General features: G+C 35.5%; 1 protein-coding gene across 14 annotated transcripts in view; it reads left to right on the top strand.

Moving 5' to 3' along the window:
- Positions 1 to 21,225, top strand: part of LOC123528184 (ankycorbin-like) — an 84,757-nt gene that overhangs the window by 937 nt on the left and 62,595 nt on the right. For all 14 annotated transcript variants that reach the window (XM_045307950.2, XM_045307931.2, XM_045308011.2 and 11 more), the window contains exon 2: positions 13,708 to 13,898. In XM_045307950.2, the coding sequence (XP_045163885.2) occupies positions 13,708 to 13,898 (191 nt within the window). The remainder of the gene's footprint in view (positions 1 to 13,707; positions 13,899 to 21,225) is intronic.

Raw genomic sequence — 21,225 nt, 5'->3', positions numbered from 1 at the left:
TAAAATCTGTAGGTGTAGGAGTATAAGAGTTAAGTAGTGTTAGATAAAAATAAAAGATAAACCTTTTGAAAACTTTGCGAAACAATATACTGGTGCGTATAACGAATATTTAACTTGTTCGTGAAGACTATTTTAACACATTCCTTTAACGGTAATTCAACATTATGAGGATAAAAAAAGGACATTATATCAAGAACGATGACACTATAATGTAAAATGTATACTCGTTTATATAGATTTATTTCGATCTATAGACCTGTAACTAAGTTTTAACAATGAATAAATATTTTCCTAAATAAAGGATTCGTTTACCATTTAAAATGCTGGTCGATTTTGTTTACCCTGTTCATAAACCGGTAACCGGTATTATAAAATCTATACCATGTCCATTTAGATTATTAATATAGAGAACAGTTAGCTTCTTACACAAAGGTCCTCCTTTTATACCGCAATGTATGCATTTATTATTTTTTTCTTATATGACAACTCTTCAATTTCTTTAAGGTGCATTCAATATATAAAAGATATCAAATTTTGCTGTTTGCCTGCGAAGTGGGCTCATCTTACGATCTTCGTAGATTTGTGTTATAAGTCTGTATTTATTATAAAGGACGCGGGCTTAATAACGATCGCTTTTTGATACTGCTGTTCTCATTATTTTCATTATTCTGTTTTTGATTTTGCTTATAATGTTTCTGTGCTATATCTGAATTATGTTTTAATGCATTGTAAGAACGAAGTTTTAGCCGTTGTGTGACTGATTGTTATCTGAAGTATTTTTCTAAAATTGACAACCACAATGCAGTTATAAATTTAACTGATTCATAATCATAACGGGATCAAACTAGCAATAGTTTTTCTTTTAAATATCGCTGTTTAAACAAATGTTTTAAATAACTTCATTTAAATCAAAGTGTGAACGAGTAATTTTACTAAATTATTCGATTCGTATTTTGTGCCTTTAAAAAATGGAATGAAGTATTTAAATAAGTCAAGTCATATGATTGCATAATTCGAAATAATTGTAGATTTGACATTCTACTAGCAAGTCAACAGACGTTTCTAATAGTGTAGAATAAATTTTTAAGTATTGATTTTAAGAATTTTTCATAGATATTGGCAAAATGCGCTAAAAGATTTGTTGGATTCCCTCCCAACTCCTCTCATGCAGCAGATAATACTCCAGTGAATAAGTTCCTCGTCTTTGTTTTATTGCTGCCCGTAGAAATGGCACAAACGGAGAAGAAATTAAACTTGAGCTGTTGTAATGTATCAGATCTACCTTTACTCTTTCCCCTACCCACACTCTCACATTTATTAACTTTTCACATGTTTCATTTTTTTTTTGCAATTTAAGGCTTAATTCCTCCAACTTCCACTCTGGCCTTTTTTTCTTCGTCAGACTGTATGAAGTTTGCCTTCAATATTGAATTGAAAAATAAGTCTTTTCTTGGACACGAGTATTCCGTGCTTCTTTTGAAACCATAACTGTTAGTTAATTTTAACAAGAAACGGTGGCTTTTTAGCTGACTTTTGCTCATCGCAAGCTACTAGTCTAGATTTAATCCGCAGCAAAACGGATTTCCGAGCGCGTACTGTGCATGCTTTCTAGTACGGAAAGGCGCCAAGGTAAGTCGAATGTTGCTGAACTACTTCTTCATGAATATGAAACAGTTGCAAAGATCCCCAATGGTCAAATGATCATGCAGGACTGGCTGCTTTCACTGTAAGTGTTATCATGTTATTATTGTCTCTCCATTGCATTTTATGAACGTACCTCATACTTGTGGTACCAAGAGGTTGCTAAATGATAAATATTTCCGCGTGCCAGTTAATGGCAACATCGTTTCAATACATAAACATGACTTACCTTTGTTTGATATCACGGTATAGTATGCGCATCTGTGCGGCGGATGTTATCTGAATTACCTCCCTTATTAATAATAACGCCATTTGTTGTAGGAAAATTTATATAGGGTTCAGCAAAAATTTCATTTACATAATTTGTATATACATGAAGCGACTTGATAAAGACTTCAACTGATAAAGCATATTCGGTACATCTTCACACAAAGCTGAACTAAGTAGCATATCCCCACATAGTTCTGGCTACCATAACTTAAATAACTGACGCTTTTTAGCTCACCTGTCACGCTTTTGTGATCGCGAAGCGTCCGTCGTCCGTGCGTGCGTAAACTTTTCCTTGTGACATCTCTAGAGGTCACAGTTTTCATGGGATCTTTATGAAAATGGGTCAGAATGTTCATCTTGGTAAATTCTAGGTCAAGTTCGAAACTGGGTCACGTGCCATCGAAAACTAGGTCAGTAGGTCTAAAAATAGAAAAACCTTGTGACCTCTCTAGAGGCCATAATTTTCAACAGATCTTCATGAAAATTGGTCAGCATGTTCACCTTGATTATATCTAGGTCAAATTCGAAACTGGGTCATGTGCCTTCAAAAACTAGGTCAGTAGGTCTAAAAATAGAAAAACCTTGTGACCTCTCTAGAGGCCATATATTTCATGAGATCTTCATGAAAGTTGGTCAGAACATTTACCTTGATGATATCTAGGTCAAGTTTGAAACTGGGTCACGTGCCTTCAAAAACTAGGTCAGTAGGTCAAATAATAGAAAAACCTTGTGACCTCTCTAAAGGCCATATTTTTCATGGGATCTGTATGAAAATTGGTCTGAATGTTCATCTTGATGATATCTAGGTCAAGATCGAAACTGGGTCACGTGCGGTCAAAAACTAGGTCAGTAGGTCTAAAAATAGAAAAACCTTGTGACCTCTCTAGAGGCCATATATTTCATGAGATCTTCATGAAAATTGGCCAGGATGTTCACCTTGATGATATCTAGGTCAGCTTCGTAAGTGGGTTACGTGCCCTCAAAAACTAGGTCAGTAGGTCAAATAATAGAAAAACCTTGTGACCGCTCTAAAGGCCATATTTGTCATGGGATCTGTATGAAAGTTGGTCTGAATATTCATCTTGATGATATCTAGGTCAAGTTCGAAACAGGGTCATGTGCCATTAAAAACTAGGTCAGTAGGTCTAAAAATAGAAAAACCTTGTGACCTCTCTAGAGGCCATAGTTGTGAATGGATCTCCATAAAAGTTGGTCAGAATATTCATCTTGATGATATCTAGGTCAAGTTCGAAAGTGGGTGACGTGCTACCAAAAAGTAGGTCAGAAGGTCAAATAATGAAAAAATGTTGTGACCTCTCTAGAGGCCATATTTTTCATGGGATCTGTATGAAAGTTGGTCTGAATGTTTATCTTGATGATATATAGGTCAAGTTTGAAACTGGGTCAACTGCAATCAAAAACTAGGTCAGTAGGTCTTGAAATAGAAAAACCTTGTGACCTCTCTAGAGGCCATACCCTTGAATGAATCTTCATGAAAATTGGTCAGAATGTTCACCTTGATATTATCTAGGTCAAGTTTGAAACTGGGTCACATGCCCTAAAAAACTAGGTCAGTAGGTCAAATAATAAAACCTTGTTACCTCTCTAGTGGCCATACTTTTCATGGGATCTGTATGAAAGTAGGTCTGAATGTTCATCATGATGATATCTAGGTCAAGTTTGAAATTGGGTCAACTGCGGTCAAAAACTAGGTCAGTAGGTCTAAAATTATTAAAATCTTTTGACCTCTCTAGAGGCCATATTTTTCAATGGATCTTCATGAAAATTGATCTGAATGTTCACCTTGATGATATCTAGGTCAGTTTCGAAACTGGGTCATGTGCGTTCAAAATCTAGGCCAGTAGGTATGAAAATAGAAAAACCTTGTGACCTCTCTAGAGGCCATATTTTTCATGAGATCTTCATGAAAATTAGTGAGAATGTTCACCTTGATGATATCTAGGTAAAGTTCAAAACAGGGTCACGTACCTTCGAAAACTAGGTCAGTAGGTCAAATAATAGAAAAACCTTGTGACCTCTCTAGAGACCATATTTTTCAATGGATCTTCATGAAAATTGGTCAGAATTTTTATCTTGACAATATCTAGGTCAAGTTCAAAACTGGGTCACATTAGCTCAAAAACTAAGTCACTATGTCAGATAATAGAAAAAACGACGTCATACTCAAAACTGGGCCATGTGGGAAGAGGTGAGCGATTCAGGACCATCATGGTCCTCTTGTTTATATTTTGATGGCCGCATCCAAGATCAGAAACAGCGTATAACATCTCTGAAGCTGAATTGTTTTAGCTAATCCCCACAATGAATTACTATAGCAGCGGAGAAAATACTAGAATTCTGGATAACATAACTTGATGATTTCTGATAGGTTGTGCCACAGTAAGGCCTACCATGCACCGCTCCCCGCTAGGCAATTTTTAAAAAGTACCAGATTGTTTGGCAGGGTCAACAGTAGCCTTACTCATCTGGCTTATCGGGATAGCTTATTTTTTATCTGGTATTTTTATAGATGCCATCCCTCTAACAGGACAGCTACAGTCAAAACTTATCATGTTGTTACTAAAACATGCTATTATTTGGACTTAAGGCCAACAGTTAAACTGTATGAAAATAATATTCCAGTTTCAAACTAGATCTAGATATGGATGTGATTTTTTGTGATTTCACTGTTTCCTTCATTTTTGGAAATGACAACAATATAGATGACAAACGATCATATCTTGGCCATTTTGGTGATAAAACGATGAAAAGGGCACCAAAATGGAGATTATAGATGCTGGCATTTAATTTGAAATAATTTTATAATGACATTTTGAAATTTGAACATCACCAAATCACAGAAAGAAAGAGTTGTTAAACATGAAAATTGAACAGCTTATAAAATAGATATATTTTTCTAAAAACTGATTGTCAATTTAGTGATATATGCTTGAATTCCCGAAAAGGGACCACATTAAGGGGCCCTCACCATTTTTAAAGAATTGTTACATATCTTCTTTTTGATGCATTTGCAACAATGCCTCAGTGCTGAAATTTCAAATAACTAGGTTAAACATTGTTTTCAGGAATTTTGAATATTATTTATTTGCATTTCTTTAGAAATGGAATACTTTTTTAAAGGGGGACAACTTTTTGAGAATATTTTAAGTACAGGACAGTACGTCCATTCTACAGATAGAGGAGCAACTCCAATTTAAACATGTCGACACAGTTCAACTTTTTATACTTTTTGGTATTATCATTATTTTGCTTTCAAAATGAAGTAGGCATGTTTTATAGTGTCTAAAATCGCACTGAAATGTCCACTAGAGATAACTAATTTTCGAAATCAGACGTTTACACATGCACATGTGATCAAAAATCTATGTCGGCGATCTAGGGTTAAATTAAATTGCATGGTACTGAAATTTAGATATCTGGACAATTACTAAACTGTTATGCTCAAATGATTAGTTAATGATATATATCTTGAACAAAACATCGCCTTTTTCAATATGTGTCAATCGTTTGTATATTGACCACGTACATTTTGTGTCGGCAATTTTGACAACAGATACGTTACAACATCAATTCACCTCAAATACTCAGGTGTGTAATGCAAGTTCCGGAACGACTATTGACAGTTTGATTTGTTTAATGATATGATTACATCATCATGTATCAAAATAATATTTATTTATTAACAAAAAAAACATATTGTAGAAAATAAAATAAGATGATGTTCAACTGCCACCGTGTTTCAATTTCTTTTTAATAGATACGTTACGAAGTGTTTCATTCAACATACATTTATACTGCATTTATCTAGAAATGTTACTGGACAGTGTAGTAGAACACGTGTTTAACTTTGTATCCAAGTTAAAGTATTTAACTTTTAGTCCAGATTTCATATTTTTCATTTGAGAAATCGTATTAAAAACAGATACGTTACAAACAACAGATACGTTATACGACTGTGCTATAAATGTGTCAAAACGTTTAAATTGTTTGAATAATCATCACCTTAACTTAAAGTTTTAGAAAAAAGTTGATTACAGTTTTATTATTGATATCTGGAGTTAATAAGACATCATAGATAATGAATAAAACAGATACGTTACAATTTCTATTTCTATGTTAGATGTTCAAATTAAAGTTTTTTTTTATACAAAACATATACATTTTGTGTTATATTTCTTTATTTTCAAATAGAATCATATCAAAATGTATGAAATATAAAGCAAATGTAACGCCAATTAATCAATTTAAAAATGCGACAGATACTTTTATACGAAATGGGTAGACTATTTTCACCAAAAAGACTGTATTTTCAGATATATCTAAAAACCAACAGTTATATTGTTCATATAGTATTTTTCCCTCATCAATTCAAGTGCGTTAATCTACATAATGATATTAGATCTTATTTCATAATCCAATATGAAGTGCGTTTTATGATAATTGATATTTGTGTAAATTAAATTAGTTTTTCCATACAATTTGATTTATTTTATCAATCATGATATATAAATAACTTCATTTCTTTTTAAACTATAAAGAGTATATAGTCTGGACAGGTAAATAACCGACACAGATATTGTTATATGTTATATTAAAATAGTTTTTTGAATGAAAATTCACAGTGTAACGTATCTGTCGCTGACTTACAGCTATCTTTGCAAAATCAACGAAATAACGAAAAATTGTCGATAGTTAACTAAAATATTTAATTTGTGTACTCCAAAGGCATGAAACAACTAAATGAAATAAAATCTGATTATATTTGGGAACATCAGATGTGGGGACATTTTTACTGTCCAAGTTGCTCCTCTATCTGTAGAATGGACGAGTACGGGACACTATCGTAAAACATGTATTGAACAATTAGATTGTCAGTAAAAATGTCGCTCATATACAGACAATTGGGAGAACTTCATTTTATGGTTATTAATTCCCTTTTTATGGAATAATCATGTGTATTTCATGAAAGTCATTAAGCACATTTGTTTACAATAGTTGTTTCCCTTAGATTTAAATGGCAATCTGTCAAAAAATGCATATGGCGGAGAAGCAGAAAATGATTAAATCAAAGAAAACATACACTTATTTTTCAATTTAAGGACTGTTTCTTTTTTCCATTAATCCAATGCAATTTTTCACAGTTTGCCATTAACAAATGAAGATAATGACTTTCATTAAACAGACATTATTATTCCATAAAAAAGATATTACGAACCATAAACTTATCATCTCACAAGTGTTGGTAAATGAATTACATCTTAACAAACGATCTCTGTCCAATACATGTTTTAAGGTTTCGATGGAGGACTTGAGAAACAAAAATCAAACAACACCAAATCATAGAAAGAAAGAGTTGTTTGACATGAAAATTGAACAGCATGTAAAACATGTATATTACTTTACGAAACAAGTGTCAGTATACTGATATAAACATTGAATTCCGGAAAAGGGCTGCCTAAAGGGGCTCCACTTCCGGACAGTTAAACGCCTTTAAAAACTCACCATTTTCAAAGAACTGTTACACATGTTTGTTTTGATGCATTTGCAATAGCGTGCGAGTGGTGAAATTTCACGTAACAAGGTGGAACATAGTTTTCAGCAATTGTTTATCTTTTTTCTTTACAAATGGCATTCATTTTCAAAGGGAGACAACTTTTTCTCAAAGATTACTTAAAATAATCGGAAAAAGTTGTTTCCCTTTGAAAATGAATGCCATTTGTACTTAAAATAATCGGGAACAGTTGTCTCCCTTTGAAAATGAATGCCATTTGTAAAGAAATAAAGATAAACAATTGCTGAAAACTGTGTTCCACCTTGTTATTCGAAATTTCACCACTCGCACGCTATTGCAAATGCATCAAAACGAACATGTGTAACAGTTCTTTGAAAATGGTGAGTTTTTAAAGGCGTTTAACTGTCCGGAAGTGGAGCCCCTTTAGGCAGCCCTTTTCCGGAATTCAATGTTTATATCAGTATACTGACACTTGTTTCGTAAAGTAATATACATGTTTTACATGCTGTTCAATTTTCATGTCAAACAACTCTTTCTTTCTATGATTTGGTGTTGTTTGATTTTTGTTTCTCAATGCCTCCATCGAAACCTTAACATATTGTCCCGTACTGTCCCGAATGTAGAATATTCTCAAAAAGTTGTCATCCTCTACAAAATTTCATTTGTAAACAATTTTCAAAATTCTTAAAAATGATGTTTAACCTAGTACTTTAAAATTTCAGCACGGGATCATTACTGTATGTGCATCAAAATGAAGATACTTAGTATGTAACAGTTCTTTGAGAATGGTGAGTTTTTAAAGGCCCTGAACTGTCCAGAAGTGTGGCCAATTAATGTGGTCCCTTTTTGGGAATTGAACCATACTGTACATCAGTAAATTGACAATCACTTTTGCCAAGCCCGCTTGCAGTGAGCTTGACTTTGTCGTCACTTTTGGCAGGTTGGTGTATGTGCGTGCATCCTTCCGTCCGTGCATCTGTGCATCTGTCCGATTTTGTCCGGACCATAACTTTGTCATTCATTGACCAATCTTGTTTATATTTGGCATGAATGTTTACCTCACTGAGAAGGAGTGTCATGCGCAAACCCCATGTTCCTATCTCAAAGGTCAAGGGCACAGTTGGAGGTCAAAGGTCAAATTGAAGTTTGCCGGAGCATTTCTTCTCCATGCATGGTGGAATTTTGATGTTACTTGGCATGAATGTTCACCACTATGAGACGGAGTGTCATGCGCAAGAACCAGGTCCCTAGGTGTAAGGTCAAGGTCACACTTGACAGCTGGTTGGCTCAACATTTTGCCCATGGGCATACTTGTTTCAGAATAATATACCTATTTCATAAGCCATTCAATTTTCATGTAAAACAACTCTTTCTTTCTAATTTCCTAACTTATTACATTTCTTTATTACCAGTACATGAGGAAGAAGGTCAAGAACTATAACTCTTTTTATGCATCTTGTAAAATGTCAAGCACCTACAGATGGGCATTTTTAGTTCACCTGAGCCAAAGGCTCAGGGTGAGCTATTGTGATCGCTCACTGTCCAACATCTGTCCGGCGTCCGTCCACACTTTCCTTTAAACAACATCTCCTCCTTAACCATCAGGCCAATTTTGATGAAACTTCACAGGGATGTTCCTTGGATGGTCTTCTTTAAAAATTGTTCAAAAAATTTAATTCCATATAGAACTCTGGTTGCCATGGCAACCGAAAAGAAAAACTTTAAAAATCTTCTTGTCCAAAACCACAGGTCTTAGGGCTTTTATATTTGGTATGTAGCATCATCTAGTGGTCCTCTACCAAGGTTATTCAAATTATTCCCCTAGGTTCAAATATGGCTCCGCCCTGGGGGTCACATGGTTTACATAGTCTTATATAGGGAAAACTTTGAAAATCTTCTTGTCCAAAACCACAAGGCATAGAGCCTCAATATTTGGCATGTGACATTATCTAATGGTCCTCTATAAAGATTATTCAAATTATGCCCCTGGGGTGAAAAGAGGCCTCATCCTGGGGGTCCCAAGTTTTACATAGACTTATATAGGAAAAAACTTAAAAAATCTTCCTGTCTGAAACCAAAAGATCTAGGCCTTTGATATTTGGTATGTAGCATTGCCTTTTAGTTTCCTACTAAAAGTGTTCAAATTTTATCCCTGGGGTGAAAAGAGGCCCCGCCCCAGGGGTCTCAAGTTTTACATAGACTTAAATAGGAAAAAAATTAAAAAATCTTCTTGTCTGAAACCACAAGACCTAGACCTTTGATGTTTGGTATGTAGCATTGCCTTGTGGTCTCTACCAAGATTGTTCAAATCATGCCCCTGGGGTGAAAAGAGGCCCTGCCCGGGGTTCCCAAGTTTTACATACTTATATAGGAAATTTTTTTAAAAAATCTTCTTGTCTGAAACTGCAAGGCCTAGGCTTTTGATTTTTGGCATGTTGCATTGCCAAGTGGTCCTTTACCAAGAATGTTCAAGTTATGCCTCTGGGGTAAAAAGAGGCCCTGACCTGGGGGTCCCAAGTTTACATAGACTTACATAGGAAAAAAAACTTTTAAAAATCTTCTTGACTGAAAGTTCACGGCCTAGGCTTTTGATATTCAGTATGTAACATTGCCTAGTGGCTCTCTAACAAGATTATTCAAATTATGCCCCTGGGGTGAAAAGAGGCCCCGCCCCGAGGGTCACATAGTTTTTATATGACTTATATAGGAAAAAATACTTCAAAAATTATCTGATCATATTTCCTAGACTGTTTAATTATAATTGACTGTAACCTTGACCTACTGACCTACTTTCTTGTTTTCTAAGCTACAGCAGATTTGGACCACCTGTAATATCTTTTTAACAGATTTCAAAAGTAATCTTGCATAATCTTTACCTTAACCCACTCTCCTAATTGTCTTGTTTTTAAAGCTTTAGCTAAGAAATTTGTTCAAGCAAGCAACTCTACTCAGGTGAGCGATATAGGGCCATCATTGCCCTCTTGTTTTATTATTACGGAGTAAATTCATAGAGCTATTTAAAGTATTTTACTATTTGAATTTATAGACCTCTAACAATCTTTGATTTGAAGCAATCTGTGTTTTCATTGATTTCTCTTTTTTGTTTGATTAGGCCTGCAAGTGTTTCCAGAGCTACATGTTTACAGAAGAATTCTCGAGGGGATAATTATTTCCTTTTAAAAACCTTGTCTTCTGAACAGAATTGAGCTTTGGCTGTAATGTACATTTGCAAAACATAACTTACCATAAAACCACAAATCAATGCCCTTAAATATGCTAAACAGGGTCCTTTTAGAAGATAAAACAAGCAAATTAGATTTTATCTAAAAAGTTTATTTGTTTCTTAGTAGAGACATGAATTATTTAAACTATGGGAATTACTTCCCTTTAACTTAAAAGATACATCTACTTTTTAAACAATGCTGTTGGTGCTAATCTGAAAACTTAATCTCCCATTGAAAATGTCTATTGTTTTGATGTAGATGTGATGTAGTGGCCTACCTTAAGTCTTAGACATTGAACAATACTTGACCTTTTGCTTAAGCTAAAAATGTGTGGGCCTTTGTGGCCGAGTGGTTAAGGTCACCGACTTTGAATCACTTACCCCTCACTGTAGTTGGTTTTAAGCAAGGCTTGGGGTATACAATTCTTCCATGTGAAGAAGACATCCAGCTGGCTTAGGCTCAGTGGTACCCAAAAGAAAAAAAAACAACTATGTATTAAGCCGCCCACCCCCACCGATAAAAAGAACTTAAATGAATCCAATATTGATGTTTAAATTGTCCATCTCTTTCATTGCAGTGATCATCTTATTTCAGTTACCAGTGCTCAGAAATTAAAAGAAACACATCATTAAAGCTGAATAAATACCACAGAAAAACTACTGTTCTTCTCAAGTTAAAGATTAAGTAAATGTTCTGTTTTCACTATGGCTACCATGATTGAAATGTTATACCCTTTCTATTTGTTATTCATTGAAGTCATTAAACTTTATCAGCAGGTTATAAACCCATTAATAGTAATTTAAGGACAGTCATAAGCATGAATTAATTTAAGCATGGATTTCACCCAAAAGTTAATTTTGTTTTAAGCTGAATTGTATATTTCATTGACTACAGGCCTATGTTTAACAAACGTTATGGTTTATCCAAATTTATGACCAAATTATTTAAAAAAATGGATGGGTAACATTTATTACAATTCAAATATGACTAGCGGTGCTTAAATCATCACAACAAGATTATGTTGACGTCATATCAACGTGATATTTAGTGCTATTAATGCACCTAGAAATAGCGCTTTCAAATTTGATGGAATATTTTACTTGAGTTGGTTATTTGCTTTGCAGAATAATTTGCCATCATTTTCGCCTAAACTGAACTCTTCTGCAAGACATATTACCATTTCCGGTACTGGTGTGTATAAACAAAGGAGCATGACGACCTACCATTTGGCACCCTACATGCACCAATAACAGTTCTATCATATTATCTAAATTTTACGATGAATAGAAATTTTTTTTATAGCAAAACTGTGTTTGAACACTATATATACACTTGGGCAGTTATATGTCGTACGAAATAATTTCATGAGGGTTGTACCCTCGTGAAATTATTATACCCGAGGTATGACCGCCCATTGTGCATAAATAGTTTTCCCCCATTTTGGCAAAAAATGCTCCTAAAAAAACATGTATATTTGTTTACCTGTTGCTTTTTATATTTGGTTCCAAGACTCCTAGTACATGTATATTTATGTAAACTGTAAGCACAAGAAACACAAGTCAATGTATTCAGTACAGTTATCAATTAACCTGAGTTTCTTCTGAAATGGAACATTTTTATAAAAATACCAGCTTCATTATAGAGCAAATTGCGCTATCCCCATAGAAGTGAGGAAAAACAAAGCCATTTTTTACTATGAAACCCTTAATTTTGTCTCCCACCACACAGTGGTGTGGGAGACATATTAATTTACTCCAGTCTGTGTGTCTGTCTGTGTGTGTGTGTGTCTGTCTGTCACAAAGCTTGTCCACACGCTAAGTCGAACATTTCATATCCGATTTTCACTAAACTTAAACAAAATGTGTCTGACCATAAGACCTCGCCCAAGTTCGATAACTAGCCAAATCGATCCAGGCGTATTAGAGTTATATCCCTTGAATTACCAAAAATTGGCCTTTTTACTCTTGTCCGCACTCTTCAAGTCGGACATTTTTCATCCGATCTTCACCAAACTTGAACAAAATGTGTTTGACCATGAGACCTCAGCCAAGTTAGATAACTAGCCAAATCGGTTTAGGCATTTTAGAGTTACGGCCCTTGAATTACCGAAAAATCGGCCTTTTTACTCTTGTCCGCACTCTAAGTCAAACATTTCTCATCCGATCTTCACCAAACTTGAACAAAATGTGTTTGACCATGAGTCCTGGACCAAGTTCGATAACTAGCCAAATCTGTCCAGGCATTTTGGAGTTGCGGCCCTTAAATTATCGAAAAATCCGCCTTTTTACTCTTGTCCGCTCTCTAAGTCGAACATTTCTCATCCGATCTTCACCAAACTTGAACAAAATGTTTGGCCATAAGATCGAAAAATCGGCTTTTTTACTCTTGCCCGCTTTAGTCAAACATTTCTCATCCGATCTTCACCAAACTTGAACAAAATGTCTTTGACCATGAGTCCTGGACCAAGTTCGATAACTAGCCAAATCAGTCCAGGCATTTTGGAGTTGCGGCCCTTAAATTATCGAAAAATCGGCCTTTTTACTCTTGTCCGCACTCTAAGTCAAACATTTCTCATCCGATCTTCACCAAACTTGAACAAAATGTGTTTGGCCATAAGACCTTAGCTAAGTTCAATAACTAGCCAAATCCGCCCAGGCATTTTTGAATTATGGCCCTTGATTTACTGATTGGATCCACTCGTCCAGACCATATAATTGGATTCACTCGTCTAAACCAGCCAGAGAAACTAGACATTTTTCATAGGGGCAGTTGTGGGAGACATGTGCTTTTCTCAAAAGCATCTCTCGTTAACAACACATTTACCAGAACTGGTACTTTTTCAAATATAAGAAAAAATCCTAGGAATATAGGTTAGAGATATTGCACAGTACAGTTAGTTATATAGGTATGTATGGTAGGAATCAGGCAAGACCCTTAAGTATAACAGAATTTGAAAAAATGGACCCTTCAGTATAATAGAATTTTAGAAACAAAAGTTATTTATCCCAGGAAGCTAATTTATGGGATTATTTATTCCAGGTAGCTAATTTACGTGATAATCAAGGTGTGCCAGCTCTAGTCACTGCAGTCAAATATAAACATTTAGAGATATGTCGTCTGCTGCTGGACCATGGAGCAGATGTCAATGCTGCCGAGCAGAAGAACAAACGTACAGCAGTTTATCATGCCATACGAAACAAACATTTAGAAATTCTAGACATCTTGTTAAAGTAAGTTGTTTTACAAAGCTTTTAGGATATACAATTATACTATAATTATCCCCCGCCGATGAAATCGGGAGGGGGGTATTGAAATGGCGTTGTCTGTCCGTCACGTCCGTGCATCCGTGCGTGCGTGCGTGTGTCCGTCCGCAGCCATTTCTCAGTAACTAGCAGGTAGAATTTCATGAAACTTGAAATAAACATGAACCAACATACTACGATGATGCCCGTCAAGTTTTTTTTTGGATTGGTCGATTTCCCTTAGAGTTATTGCCCTTGATTTAATGAAAAATGCCCAAAAATGTCCGTCCGCAGCCATTTCTCAGTAACTAGCAGGTGGAATTTCATGAAACTTGAAATAAATATGAACCAACATACTGCAGTGATGTCTATCAAGTTTTTTTTTGGATTGGTCAATTTCCCTTAGAGTTATTGCCCTTTATTTACTGAAAAATCCACGTCTGCAGCCATTTCTCAGTAACAAGCTGGTAGAATTTCATGAAACTTAAAATAAATATGAATCAACATACTTTGATGATGTATGTCATTTTTTTTTTCAATTGGTCAATTTTCCTAAGAGTTATTGCCCTTTAATTGTTTAAAAATCTACAGATTTGTACATAACAAACCAACCAATTGGTAGAATTTCATGAAACGTCTTTCATTCTTTTCCATGAACATTTATTATAAACATGTGAAGTTGTGTACCCACACCTGGTCACCACCTTGCCTTGGTCACACCCCCTCCCCCTCCCACCCCACGCCTCCCCCCATCCCCCCCCCCCCAAAAAAAGATAATTTTTCATTCCTTTTTATTTATTTTTTTCAAACCTTCCATGAATATTTATCAACATGCAAAGTTGTACCATTCCCCCACCTCACTCCTCCACCCAGTCATGCCCACCACCCCAAGCATGCATCACCCCCGCCCCCCCCCCCCCCCCCCCCCCCCCCCCCACCCCCTTTTTAGCTCACCTGTCACAAAGTGACAAGGTGAGCTTTTGTGATCGCGCGGCGTCCGTCGTCCGTCCGTCAGTCCGTCCGTCAGTGCATGCCTAAACTTTTGCTTGTGACCACTCTAGAGGTCACATTTTTCATGGGATCTTTATGAAAATTGGTCAGAATGTTCATCTTGATGATATCTAGGTCAAGTTCGAAACTGGGTCATGTGCGGTCAAAAACTAGGTCAGTAGGTCTAAAAATAGAAAAACCTTGTGACCTCTCTAGAGGCCATATATTTCACAAGATCTTCATGAAAATTAGTCAGAATGTTCACCTTTATGATATCTAGGTCAAGTTTGAAACTGGGTCACGTGCCGTCAAAAACTAGGTCAGTAGGTCAAATAATAGAAAAACCTTGTGACCTCTCTAAAGGCCATATTTGTCATGGGATCTGTATGAAAGTTGGTCTGAATGTTCATCTTGATGATATCTAGGTCAAGTTCGAAACTGGGTCACGTGCGGTCAAAAACTAGGTCAGTAGGTCTAAAAATAGAAAAACCTTGTGACCTCTCTAGAGGCCATACTTGTGAATGGATCTTCATAAAAATTGGTCAGAATGTTCATCTTGATGATATCTAGGTCAAGTTCGAAAATGGGTCAAGTGCAGTCAAAAACTAGGTCAGTAGGTCTAGAAATAGAAAAACCTTGTGACCTCTCTAGGGGCCATATTTTTCAGTGGATCTTATGAAAACTGGTCAGAATGTTCATCTTGATAATATCTAAGTCAAGTTCGAAACTGGGTCAAGAGCGATCTAAAACTAGGTCAGTAGGTCTAAAAATAGAAAATCTTTGTGACCTCCCTAGAGGCCATATTTTTCAATGGATCTTCATGAAAATTGGTCAGAATGTTCATCTTGATGATATCTAGGTCAAGTTCGAAACTGGGTCACATGCATTCAAAAACTAGGTCATTAGGTCTAAAAATAGAAAAACCTAGTGACCTCTCTAGAGACCATATTTTTCAATGGATCTTCATGAAAGTTGGTCTGAATGTTCACCTTGATGATATCTAGATCAAGTTTGAAAGTGGGTCACGTGCGATCAAAAACTAGGTCATTAGGTCTAAAAATAGAAAAACCTAGTGACCTCTCTAGAAGCCATATTTTTCAATGGATCTTCATGAAAATTGGTCAGAATGTTCACCTTGATGATATCTAGTTTAAGTTTGAAAGTGGGTCACATGTGGTCAAAAACTAGGTCATTAGGTCTAAAAATAGAAAAACCTTGTGACCTCCCTAGAGGCCATATTTTTCAATGGATCTTCATGAAAATTGGTCAGAATGTTCACCTTGATGATATCTAGGTCAGGTTCGAAAGTGGGTCATGTGCGGTCAAAAACTAGGTCAGTAGGTCTAAAAATAGAAAAACCTTGTGACCTCTCTAGAGGCCGTATTTTTCAATGGATCTTCATGAAAGTTGGTCTGAATGTTCACCTTGATAATATCTAGATCAAGTTCGAAACTGGGTCACGTGCCTTCAAAAACTAGGTCTTTAGGTCAAATAATAGAAAAACCTTGTGTCCTCTCTAGAGGCCATATTTTTTCAAATGCTCTTCATGAAAATTGGTCAGAATTTTTATCTCGATGATGTCTAGGTCAAGTTCAAAAATGGGTCACATGAGCTCTAAAACTAGGTCACTATGTCAAATAATGGAAAAAACGACGTCAAGCTCAGTTCAAAACTGGGTCATGTGGGGACAGGCGAGCGATTCAGGACCATCATGGTCCTCTTGTTTTGTTTTTTTTCGTTTTTAATTTCCCATCAATATTTATAATCAACTGTACCCTCACCCAGTCACCACCACTGCCCCCCACCCCACCAAAAAATAGCATTCATTTTCTGTTAAATTGATTTTGACTAATGAAATTATTTGCCTCTTAGTAACATCCTTAACTTTTTGCCGGATATGCTGTTTTGCCATTCCTCACCAAAAACCCTTACGGCGGGGGATACCAATTCATCGAATTTGCTTGTTTATATGTCTGCCATGGACTGGTGGTTGTCTATGGCTTCATGAGCAACTAATCCATTAATAGGGGCCTCTGTGTGATTAATGCCGCTTTCTTTGAATAACTTGACGTGGGGCCTCCGTGGCCGAGTGGTTAGAGTCGTTGACTTCAAACCATTTGCCCCTCATCGATGTGGGTTCGAAACCTCATTTGAGGTGTAGAATTCTTCACGTGAGGAAGCCATCCAGCTGGCTTACGGAAGGTCGGTGGTTCTACCCAGGTGCCCGCTCGTGATGAAATTATGTACGAAGGGGCACCTGGGGTCTTCCTCCACCATTAAAGCTGGAAAGTTGCCATATGACCTAAAATTGTGTCGGTGTGACGTTAAACCCAACAAAATAAAATAAATAAATTGAATAACTTGACCCTCACATGTACGGTTGGCATGCAGAAATCTTTCATGTGAGGAAGACATCCAGCTTGATTACAATAGGTGGTGGTTCTACTCAGGTTCTTGCTTGTGCATAGAATAATGCCCAAATGGGCACCTGATGTCTTCCTCTGCTACAAGAAATTTACAAAAAAGTCACCATGTGACCTTTGATTGTGGCTGTGTGATGTTAAACCCAATAGAAATATAACCCCATTCATTGTTGTAGAATTGAGTCCTGCTAGAAATTTCAGTTATGAAAAGACATCAAGTTTGAGTTTGGAAGCACTTTTTGACTCAAGATGTAGCTGTTGTCTGAAGTGATGATCAAAGAGTACCTTGGGTCTAATTTATTGAGGCTGAAAGTTTGCGAGAGACCTTTGATTTTATTTAACTATAAAAAGAAGCATGTCTATTTTATGCAATTTAATATTTCAGTTTCCTTAATTTTCAGGTTTTATAAAACGTTTACTGCACAGATAGTTTTGGTAGAAATACTTGGACTTGTACGCCCAGAAAACAGGCTTTTGTGGGGCTTTGTTTGAATCACTTTGTCCTGTCCATCTGCCCTTTCCTCAGTCCATCCTGCCATCTGTCCAGATGACTAACTTGTGTTATCGGTCACCTTTCATTAACAGTCACTTCTAAATCCCCACAAGTTTCCATTTATAAATTACATCATTAAATGGCCACCTGCTTTATGCAGTCAGCAGTCCATGTTTTTCATCAGTATGTACATAATTATACAGTTCAAAACATTACAAAATCCATTTAGTAATATCAGCCATCATACTAATAAACTTTGATAATGTGGCAGTTGAGTCCAATAAGTCCAGGGGTGTTCAAAGATAATCTGTCATAGATCTATTGCAGAGCAATTGTTGGATTTACCTGTATTTGACAATAAACAGTGTCGATTGTATTCAGGTCAACTGCCACATTATCAAAATTTATTAGTAGATACTTTGACTAGATTTTATTGATATGTATGATATGGTTTGTAAATATATACTACATGCATTAATTGGTCACCTGACATAAGCGGCAAATTTGCTCCTTTTGCTTGACTGGCAGTATACATAAGTTTGTCTGTATATATTTAATGACTTTAGAATTATCTCCCTTTTAGTAGTTGATATTTCACATTTATTTAGCATATAAGAAAATAACTGATGGCAGTTTACTGTAACATACAGTAATTTACTGCAATCAGAGAAAGAGTTGAGTCGTAGAACCATCATTTTATATACAGTAACTTTAGAATGATTTCCCTTGCTGTAATTAATTTTCATATATTTGACTTCAAAGACAATATATTTTTTAGAAATTTAAGAGGAAATCTTAGATGAGTAATATTATAATGTTATTGAATTATTCAACCTCCTCAAGATTGTTTTCACTACTGACCGGCTATTCATTCAATAAGTGTTTTATTACATAATGTAAGAAATAAGTTTTCTTCAAGTTTTGACTTTAGCTAAGCCCAGCAATATTTAATGTTAAATTATTGACCAGCCAATAGCACAAACTATGATCTGGATGATTTATAATGATGCAGGTTAATTTACATTAATTTGAGCCGTGCCATGGGAAAACCAACATAGTGGGTGTGCGACCAGCATGGATCCAGACCAGCCTGCGCATCCGCGCAGTCTGGTCAGGCTCCATGCTGTTCGCTTTTAAAGCCTATTGGAATTGGAAAAACTGTTAGCGAACAGCATGGAGCCTGACCAGACTGCGCAGATGCGCAGGCAGGTCTGGATCCATGCTGGTCGCATACCCACTATGTTGGTTTTCCCATGGCACGGCTCATTTAATGGGTGATGTCAGTACACTTGTATACATACAGTTGATTGACCGCTGAGATTTGAAATGATGAAGGTCTTTTTGACATTTGATTGTTATTTGATCAATATCGATTAAACGAATGTATACAGGAATGCTATTGGCATGAAATATCAGTTCTATTTAAATGCTTGAAAGGTAGGGAGTGAAAACCCGTTAATATTTTCTAATCAATAGTTTAATATATAGAAATCATTGTTCTTACAGTTTAGTAAATGTTAATGTAGAATTTCATGTGAAAAGAACAAGTAATAATTGTTTTCTGTGATTGTACTTTGACCCAGTTTTAGCAGGTTACAATGAAATAGAAAAGTACATAACACATTTGTTATAAATAATTCTACATTTTACCAATTTACTGAATGATTTGACTCTGAATTAGTTCTTTTATTTAATTCTAAAATGTGTAGTTTCCCAAATCAAGCCGATATTAAATACATTACAACTTGTGTTAAGGTAGTTCTGCACGTTTGATAAACCGGAAGTGATGGCGTAACGTTATTTATCCAGAAAACGTAGAATAAAGCCTGGATTCGGCGTACGGAAATGAAAATAATTCTATGATTTAATCGAAACCTGTGAATAAATTTATTACAATGGCATTGTTGCTATATTTCTAAAGTCAAAATATGATATTAAAACATATGACATGTTAAAAAATTCAAAAAATGTCTTAAAATTAGCGTGAAATGTCCGGTTCATTTTAATCTTAGTCAGATATCTCAAAAATAAGCACACAGACCTATACATTTTATTTCACCAAATTATAGGCCATATGTTTATTTACAACTGTGAGAAGTTTCATAAAAATCTACATTGTAGAAAAATTTCTATTCGCGAAAATGTTATGAAAGTTATGATTTTCCCATAGACTCCCATTATGAAATATTGCGTGAGGTCCAAATTTTTCAAATCAGTCTAGCAAAAAATCAAGCACATGACCCTATCTTTTTTATTTGCTGAATTTTCAAGGTATATTCTGAAGTTTTGAAAAATCAGAGTTTAATCAAATTCTACATTGTAGAAAAAAATTCGATCCAAACGTGTAGAACTACCTTAATGATACCTCAAAGAAGCAAACACCTCCAGGGGCTTAGTTATTCAAAGGGGGTCTGGGAGCATGTCCTCAAGGGAAATTGTAAAATTCTGTATCACCACAGCTGCATTTGGTAGGTATTTTGAGGCATAATTTTATGAAAAAGAAAGTGTCCCTTCCCAGTGCTGAAAATATTTTTTGAAAAAATTATTAAATATGAATGGAGCTATTTCCAGGTCTTTTAGGGGTTCAGTCTTGACAGGTTGCTCTGTAGGTCTCAGAACATTTTCATAACTGGAATTAATAATTATATTTGTTCTATGAATAATTGATGAATGATACTGTATAAAATGTTGACATATAACTATGATACAGTGAAGCATATAGCTATATTGAACATTGTGCTCCGAGTCAGTGCCGACAAAGCTAACATATAGGCTATTGCAGTCATGCAGACTGTCAGAAATTAAATACAGTAGACTTCCATTCTGCCAGACTAACGATTGTTTAATTGCCTTTTGTTTAAACCTAACTTAAATATTGCACTATTGAAAGGTTCAGCTATGATAACCCTTAGTAATATGTTTCAGTCATTCAGCAGAGCTTTTGTTTTGACCATTTTGGTTGGCGTCCTTGTCAAAAACATTTTGCTTGTAAACAGGTTTCTCTAAAAGTACCTGACCTAATGCTTTCAAACTTAAAACGTATATTTGGTATCATGAGATGACCTTAAAGTACAAGTTTATAACACTTGCTTTTTTTGTTCTCAAAATTTTGCCTTATTTTATCTTAGAGTTTTCGGGTTAAAGTTTTGCAAATCACTTGGCCAAATGCTTTCAGACTTCACACATGGCTTCATGATAATGGGATGACCTCAAAAGGCAAGCAGCATATTTCAAACTTTTATTTTGTAAAAAATTATGCCCCTTTTTAACTTTTAAATTTTGGTTAAAAGTTTTCACATAAGCATGTTTCTCAAAGATTGTTTGGGCAAATGCTTTCAAACATTCAAAATTAATGTCTTTGGCATAACAAGATGACATCACAGATAAAGTTATATAACTCTAACTTTTA

The sequence above is a fragment of the Mercenaria mercenaria genome, chromosome 1 (genome assembly GCF_021730395.1).
Source record: "Mercenaria mercenaria strain notata chromosome 1, MADL_Memer_1, whole genome shotgun sequence".
Lineage (NCBI taxonomy): Eukaryota > Metazoa > Mollusca > Bivalvia > Venerida > Veneridae > Mercenaria > Mercenaria mercenaria.
Note: the sequence above shows the minus strand (reverse complement) of the source record. Positions and strands in the feature narration are given on the sequence as shown.